Source organism: Lolium perenne, chromosome 2 (genome assembly GCF_019359855.2).
Source record: "Lolium perenne isolate Kyuss_39 chromosome 2, Kyuss_2.0, whole genome shotgun sequence".
In the NCBI taxonomy this organism is placed as follows: domain Eukaryota; kingdom Viridiplantae; phylum Streptophyta; class Magnoliopsida; order Poales; family Poaceae; genus Lolium; species Lolium perenne.
In genome coordinates this window covers 126,465,719-126,473,246 of record NC_067245.2, presented here as the reverse complement: position 1 = coordinate 126,473,246, position 7,528 = coordinate 126,465,719, and the positions used below count along the sequence as shown (strand labels likewise).

The window sequence follows — 7,528 nt, the reverse complement described above, 5'->3', positions numbered from 1 at the left end:
CATGCCTTTAGATTTTTAATTACTGCAAGTCTGAAACTAACAGTGATGGCAAACTGCTTTCCTAAAAAAAAAAGTTATTCCTTTATTTCTAACTAGTTTTCTTTCCTTCTTGGCTGCAACGCATTCCCTTTTTTTGGGTCTATGACTGCAAATCTAATGTTTCACCACGTGCAGAAAACTGTTGCTTCCCTTGGGAGCGGGATCCTAGCAATTGATGAGGAGATTCTTTACCAGTTAACTACATATGGCAAGACATTTTTTGGCTGCTCGGAGGACCAGAATATCATGCCTGGTATCAAGGTTGACAAGGTATGCATTCAATGATCTGAAAACCTTCGATTCCTTGTGTTGTTTTAGACAGCAAGCCAGTTCTATCATTCTAATTTTTTTTACTTGAATTATGTTTGTCTTGCCCAAAAGGGTTTGATTCCGTTGCCCTGATCCAACAACGAATCATGGTGCCAACGTCTTGATGGTTTGGCTTCAAGGTCTTGATGGCTTGAGCGGCTATTCCCCTAAGAAAGCAAATGGGGGTTCTTCCTTCATAGACTCCCGATGCCGAGCTGCTCTTGATAGGCTTTCCAAGACGAAGTACAGAATGATCCCTTGCAGATGAGAGCCAATGTGTCCATACTTCGGGCTGAATTGTTGCTTTCTAGTGGCCGACCATCCTTTCTAGACCTTCTCTAGAGCTCTTCATCCTTCCTCCTAATGTAGGCAAGGTGTGCAGAGTACAAGCAGGGGGCACGTTTCACAAAGTGGTAAATTCAGACCCTCACTATACATTCTCTGACACATGCATTTTATTGACTCTCTGTTTCTAACTTGCTATGCTATATTGATCTTCTTTAGGTGGATTGTTGTTAGCATCCTCTTCTTCAGTGGAGTGCAATTGAAGTCAATGAATGATTGTGCAATTCTTGTTAACGATTTTGAGTTGCTGCTATGGAGGGTGGTCGGGGATGAGCTGCTAGAGCTCTCCTTGTCGACCTATGCAGCCGAGATATTGGGGATGAGCTGCCTGCGCAGCCTTCGGTGCTACCGGGAGGTTTGGGGCGAGCTGCTCCAACTGCCTCCTATGTAGCCAGGAGGTTGGGAGCAAGCTGTCGATGGGGCCTCTGATGTTGCCGGGAGGTTGGGGCGAGCTGGCAATAGATTCTAGACCAGCCTACGTGTGGTCGGGAGCTCGGGTGGATTCCAGCAGCGGAAGCGGCCTCGATGGATCGCGTGGATCGGAAGTTGTGTTGGGAGAGATGATCTGAAGAATCGGGAGGTTGGGTGGATTCAAGCGACACGTAGAGATGGGAAGCAAGGTGGGTGGATTGCGCGGATCGGGAGTTCGGTGCTAGGTGGAGACCATCGGGAGGTTCTATTAAAGTTTCGAACTGTTTCCATCAAGATCAAAAGGTATTTTTGTACATTTGGCTGATTTTGGGGTTGTCTGCGAACAAAGAGAGTAGTAGGCAAAATATAGTGGGCAGACAAGAGTTCTTCTCACTTAACCCACTTTTCCAAGATATGAATCTAAATCATCAGAATGAAAAATAAACAGCAAGCCATCCAATATATTGAGTTATAGAGACACTATGGCAGAATGAGAAAAATCAGAAGTACTGTGGCATGCATGCAGTAGCATGGTCGACGAGAAGACGAGCTCGAAGACCAGCTCAGATTGAAGAATAATTCAATGGCAACATGAAAGCTTAGTACCATTGAGATTAACACAAAGTATGCATACATTTAGGAGCGTAATAATAGCGATGATTCACATGTGAGCAAAATATTACGGCACCTTTGGTCTCACAAAAGCGTCAGCAATAAACATTTTTTCCTATGACTCCATGTTTCCCAAACACCTCGAAACAAGCTCTCATGTGCGAGGAGCAGCAGCAGAAGTGGCACCAGCAGCTTGAGGAGCACCACCAGGGCGTGGTGCACTTTGCGCAGGCCTCGGGCCATCCTCCTGAAGGCACATTCAGAAAAGAAGGCATTAATTAAAAATGTAACCTAACAAGAAAAGACTTCCTGATCTTTGTACAAGCATAGCAATCACAATTGTAAACTAACTTTATACTCCTCCCAAAAACAAATTAATGCTCAGGTAACGAATCCAGAAGCATAATAACTTCATCAAATGCATATACTAGGACACATAGACCAAATTACAGTGCAATACTGAATGATCAGGTAACAAATATATGCAAATATCACAATTAAATAATCAAGTAACCAACACGCATATCACTAACAAATAGTGACTGGAGTCTTTAGATTAGGCCACGAATATCAAATACATGCTCCCGAACCCCAACCCCCTCCTCTCCCGAACCCCCTCCTCAACCCTAACCGCCGCCGCCGGGGCAAAGACCCTCGGGGTGTGGCGGCGGCGGGGGCCTTTCCTCGCCGACGTGGGGGGACGGCGGACGGGCTCTCCCCTCCTCGACGCACGCGGCGGCGGCCGGCGCGGATGGTGATGGGCGGCGGCTCTTGCGCTGCGGTCCCCACTCCCCTCCCGTAGGCTTCCACCCGCAGCACACCGGCAGGGGCTGGTGGTGGGCGGCAGCCAGGCCCTCGGTCTACGCCATGCCCTCCCCCCGCCTCTCGTCGGTGCGTGGAGGCGATCTCGGGCTTCTTCCGCGTCACGAGGGCGCCCGGGGCAGCAGCCTTGGGTTCGACGGAGGAGGTGGCTCTCTTCTAAGCCGAAGAGGGTCGGCCTGTGGTTGGTGGTGGTGGATCTTTTGATCTATCACCGCGATCCGGCGGCGAGATGGAGGGGCATGGAAGCCGGCGATGGTGTCATCGGTGGAGGGTTGGATTGGCCAGCCCGGGATGGTCGCCGACGTGGGGGTCTGACCTGTATAAAGGCGGCGGTCCTAGGGCCTCTCTTGCGTGAAGAGGAGGACCTATCGGAGGCCTGGACTCGTGATCTGGCCGGTGGGTTGAGTTCCGAAAGGCTCCGCCGGCGAATATAACAGTGCTTTGCCTGGAGTTTGCTGGATCGGAGGTATTCGGTCGTGCGCACCCATGCTTTTATTCCGACCGATTGGTTCTGGAGGGAGCGGCGCGAAGCTCTTTTTCTGTGTTGACATCAAGTGACTATGGATCCATGATGAAAGTCGGAAGAAGAGAATTTCATGAAGGCCGGAGGGGAGGACTAGCTAAGGGAGGTTCAAATCTCCGCGCTGTTGAGAGACTTGCTTGGTGTTCCGGGCTTCACAGCAGCGGTATGAAAGTGGGGGCGACAACACAGGTGAAGTGCGGAGTCCTACCTTTCAGGGTGAAAACCCAAGGTCTGGCCTTAACTGGTTGTGCCTAGCAATGGCCTTGGTGGAGGCATTGTTTTGAGAGCGGGGACTATCTTCAGGGTGAAAACCTAAGATCTTTGATCGGGCGACGATGGTGTTTGAGCACTGTTCCCTTCTTGGAGGTGTCGTTTTTTGGAGAGTCTGTAATTCAGGTGTTGTCTTGGCGGTGGATGTATTGCTGTTGTTAGGCCCGAGATACTGTAGCGGGACTTTTGTTTCTTAGTTTTCTTTTCCTTTTTTTGGCTGTGTGCATCCGTAGTGCCATTAGGGTGGTGCGTTGTTGCAGAGGCTGGGTGTAATTGGTATCTTCTTGATATTAATATATTCCCTTTATCGAAAAAATCAAATACATTGTGACTGCAGGTTGGAGAACTTAATCAAACTGTGGTTTCAAGAAGCGAACAAAACGTACGCCTAAAAGTAACAAATGTCAAAGATGCCTAACACACATGTATAGTGCATAATTTCAAAATTCAAAGAAAATATCTAGGTATAGCCAAATATGATCCAAAACTTCTGTGTAGGTAGGAAGACCTATGCTGATGTCCTGATTTGTGACTTCGAGTCAAGCATAAAATTTATAAATAAATTCAATCCAACGTGGAGAGGCAAGATGACACAAGAAATGGAAAAGAAAACATGTATCACTCAGCTATGATAAGCCTGCAACACACCAAAACATGTTTCTTTAAGCTTTCATTGACACATCAATTGCAATATAAACAGCATGAATGAACACATATAAAAGCGCAATTAGCAACTGAAGTGCAGGAAAACAATAAAGTGGGAAGTCGGCGGCTTTCGCTAGTAATCAGCTAATGTTGCTGCAAACAGTTTTTTGGAAACCAATTGAAACAAATGGGCAAACTCATGCAGCCAATATTTGCCTGATCTCTAGAATAGACATAATCCATGGCAGACAAAATTTGATGTAGTACGTATACACTAAGATAAGATGCAATATGCTAGGCTCAACCAACAACACAATAATTAAAAAGCCAATGGAACAATTTGATGGCATAAAGGGACATTACCTATGACAAGTAGATGCAAAATACAACATAGATAATCAGAGGAGATTGAAAAATAAAAAGTGAGGCAAAAAAAAGTAATAGCATACCCTGCGCCTGAAACGTTGTGGCGGGTCACGGCTTCTCCTGTTCTCACGTGAGCGCACACGGACAATGTGAGCATGGATTGCACATGAGACACAGTGATGCACCTTAGCATACAGCTTGGGGAGAATGTAGCCTGAGATTTTACCACAATTCACGCTTTATTTACTGAATTGAATTGAATAGTCTAGTGGAGGCAAATGAGAAAATAAATTATCGTACCGTCATGCACACAAGCCTCCTGCACATCCCTGACTGCAGCCTGCTCAACAATGTTCCTCACCAAGAAACGCTTGATAGCCTTGTCCTGCAATCAGACCAAGATTCAAGACACAATTCACTTCACCAGAAACCACAGCCAACAACGTGAACTATTTTTTTTGATATGATCTGATCAGCCTAAGTTTGCCACACCCTGATAAGTGTAAGTTTAAGTTCGCTTCACCAGCTTGCCCCCAAATTACAGCTAGCATCATTCTCAAGCTAAATAATAACGTTCGCCAAACTGACAAGAGCAGTATATCTGAATCAGTACCAGCATCTATCTCCATCAGAGCTAATTCGGGTGGACGGAAAAGTGATTTATGACAACCCACGTAGACACGACGAACAAGTGACAAGTCAGGTTCTCGAGTAGGGGGCGCAGGCGTGTGCGTGTACCTTAGGGCAGCACTTGGCGCAGTTTGAGCAGCGGATGTACTTGACGTGGCCGCGGCCGTGCTTGTTCCGCCCGCCATTCCTGCGCTTGAAAGTCTGCAACAACAAAGCAGCACACGGAGAAGGGGCGTGAGACTGTAGGCCTGTAGCTTTGGCGCAAGAGTAGGGTCTATGACATCCGAAGGAAGAGACACTTGCCATGGCCGCAGAAGGAGGCGGAGCCGGATCTCTAGGGTTCGCGGAGCGCGGGAAGACGAAGACGACGGATCGGCGGCGCGAGGTCGGGTCTTTTTTTTTTTGAGATGGAGGTCGGGTCTTCGGGGAAGAAGAACAATTTTTAGGGGTTTTGTACAGTCCCCGCCGTGGGTTTTCCGTGGGCTCGATAGTGGGCCCTGTTAAGCAAATTTATGGACCATTATGAGCCCAATAAAGCCTTTGCCCCCGGCCCGACTGCAAACAGCTATATAAGTAGCCCCATCCCCTGGTAGACTCGAACGATTGCCCTCCTCGCGAAAACCCTAACGCCGCCGCTCTCCGAGCTCCCAAGGTGGCGGCGCTGTCCTCATCCTTTTTTTTTCCCCTTTCATCTAGCTCGTTCATAGCAGCTAATATTTCGCTTTCTTTGCCCCAGGCTCCGGATCCCTCTCCCCTCGCAGTTGCCCCGGTTGTTTGTTGCCCTTGAGATGGCGTAAGTCTTCCGGCCGAAACCTTCGCCCTCCTTGCTGTGCGAGTGATCTTAATTCCGAAATTTGTTGTTGCTAGATTGTTCTAAGTTCTAACTGACGCTTCTCTTTTGGGCCACTAATGGAATGTGAGTGGTCGATCGTAGTCCTTGTGGATACAATTTACCCCTTTTCAGTTAACTGATACAGCATGCGTTACTTATCGGGTGTTTTGTTATTGTGTTTTGATCATTTGCTGGTGTGCAATTGAAACAGGTTGCTTTTGTATCTGCGTAAATGATTGGAAAATTTTAAATCATTTCTAATATCTGAGTCTATTATCGTTACTGCGATTTGAAATTTCTCAGCAATCTATCGACTCATCTTATCAGTTGTTTCAGATAGTTTGGCATCCCTTTGTTTAATCTCTTATCATTTGTAGATAACTGTACACAGACCTGTTATAACGGTGAAGCATTTTACAAGTCATTGCTTAATTTAGTATGTCTCTGTAGATAACCCTTAGGGCGAAGAAACTTAGCAGCTTGTATTATGTGAATTGCATATTTTTGTTCATTGTCTCATGTACATCTGTTAAATTCCGAACGATTTTCTACCTTCGCAGGGATGAAGCCCCAGCACAAGTTGCGGCACCTGTTGTGGAGGCACCTACCCCTGTCCTTGGAGAGCCAATGGACCTGATGACTGCTCTGCAGCTCGTCATGAAGAAGTCAAGTGCTCATGATGGTCTTGTAAAGGGGCTCCGTGAGGTTGCCAAGGCCATTGAGAAGCACGTGGCTCAGCTTTGTGTGCTAGCTGAGGACTGTGACCAGCCTGATTACGTGAAGCTTGTTAAGGCACTTTGTGCTGAGCACAATGTTCACCTTGTTACAGTGCCAAGTGCTAAGACACTTGGCGAGTGGGCAGGGGTGAGTTTGTTAACAACTCCCAAACATTTGTCTATGTTACATCTAATTGAAGCATGTCTGTAATCTATTTTTGACAATAACCTAATAGCTACTTTGTGCTTCAGATGCATTCATTATTTATTTTGTAATTCTGGTTTTTTTTGCTGCTTGTTTTGTGGATTTATGGATATGTTAATATTAACAAACTTAACTTATGTTCCTTAACAGCTTTGCAAGATTGACTCTGAGGGTAAGGCAAGGAAGGTTGTAGGCTGCTCCTGTGTTGTCGTCAAGGTACCAAAATGACTTCGTTATTATAGTATTCGATTGATATTTCTCCATTATATTGGGTAAGAATGACATTTGTCTTGTTTAACAGGACTACGGTGAAGAGTCCGAGGGCCTTAACATTGTTCAGGAGTACGTCAAGTCTCACTAGATTGAGGAAGTTTATCATGCAAAGAACTTGTGTTAGCCATTTTGGTCCTGCGTTTAAGTTTATGCTTTGTTCTTGTGCTTGCTGGGATATCGTTTCAATTTTCAACTGTGAGCCTAGCGGTATTAGTGATTTGGACCTCTGAACCTTTGTTTATCAGGCATACGCTGCTTTTATAAATCAGTGACAGCTGGAAATCTTTATATCTTTGCATTACCGTATTTTGATGCATTTGGCTGTGTTTGTTAGCGATTTGCGGTGATCGTTAAGGACATGCATTGCAATTCTGCGAAACTGGTCTTCTGCAGGCTTTATGATGTGCTTGGTACAGCGTTTTACGGGCAAATAGGGCAAGAAATTTGACCCCGAGATTACTACCTAAGATAATAAAGGGCTTTATCTTTTCGTTAGCTAGTTTCCTGCTATCTACACCTGTAAAATCTCT

At 46.2% G+C, this 7,528-nt stretch overlaps 2 protein-coding genes across 2 annotated transcripts; one reads left to right on the top strand and one right to left on the bottom strand.

Annotated features, from left to right (window-relative positions):
* Window positions 1-1,683: 1,683 nt before the first annotated feature.
* LOC127333490 (small ribosomal subunit protein eS26) lies at window positions 1,684-5,417 on the bottom strand. The gene is made up of 5 exons (XM_051359869.1): window positions 5,276-5,417; window positions 5,081-5,173; window positions 4,643-4,727; window positions 4,426-4,556; window positions 1,684-1,963 (listed from the first exon to the last, which is right to left on the bottom strand). Exons 1-5 carry the CDS (start codon window positions 5,276-5,278, stop codon window positions 1,871-1,873), a joined length of 405 nt encoding a protein of 134 aa, XP_051215829.1. The 5' UTR covers window positions 5,279-5,417; the 3' UTR covers window positions 1,684-1,870.
* Window positions 5,418-5,541: 124 nt separating this feature from the next.
* Window positions 5,542-7,286, top strand: LOC127333488 (small ribosomal subunit protein eS12). The gene is made up of 5 exons (XM_051359868.2): window positions 5,542-5,624; window positions 5,709-5,765; window positions 6,365-6,668; window positions 6,876-6,941; window positions 7,027-7,286. Exons 2-5 carry the CDS (start codon window positions 5,761-5,763, stop codon window positions 7,084-7,086), a joined length of 435 nt encoding a protein of 144 aa, XP_051215828.1. The 5' UTR covers window positions 5,542-5,624; window positions 5,709-5,760; the 3' UTR covers window positions 7,087-7,286.
* Window positions 7,287-7,528: the final 242 nt, after the last annotated feature.

Excerpts from the sequence above, each read along its gene's own strand:
- LOC127333490 (XM_051359869.1), bottom strand. Across the intron at positions 4,557-4,642 it reads GGAGGCTTGTGTGCATGACG|GCTACATTCTCCCCAAGCTG; the intron begins GTACGATAATTT and ends GTAAAATCTCAG. Across the intron at positions 1,964-4,425 it reads CACAACGTTTCAGGCGCAGG|GAGGATGGCCCGAGGCCTGC; the intron begins GTATGCTATTAC and ends ATGTGCCTTCAG.
- LOC127333488 (XM_051359868.2), top strand. Across the intron at positions 6,669-6,875 it reads CACTTGGCGAGTGGGCAGGG|CTTTGCAAGATTGACTCTGA; the intron begins GTGAGTTTGTTA and ends GTTCCTTAACAG. Across the intron at positions 6,942-7,026 it reads GCTCCTGTGTTGTCGTCAAG|GACTACGGTGAAGAGTCCGA; the intron begins GTACCAAAATGA and ends CTTGTTTAACAG.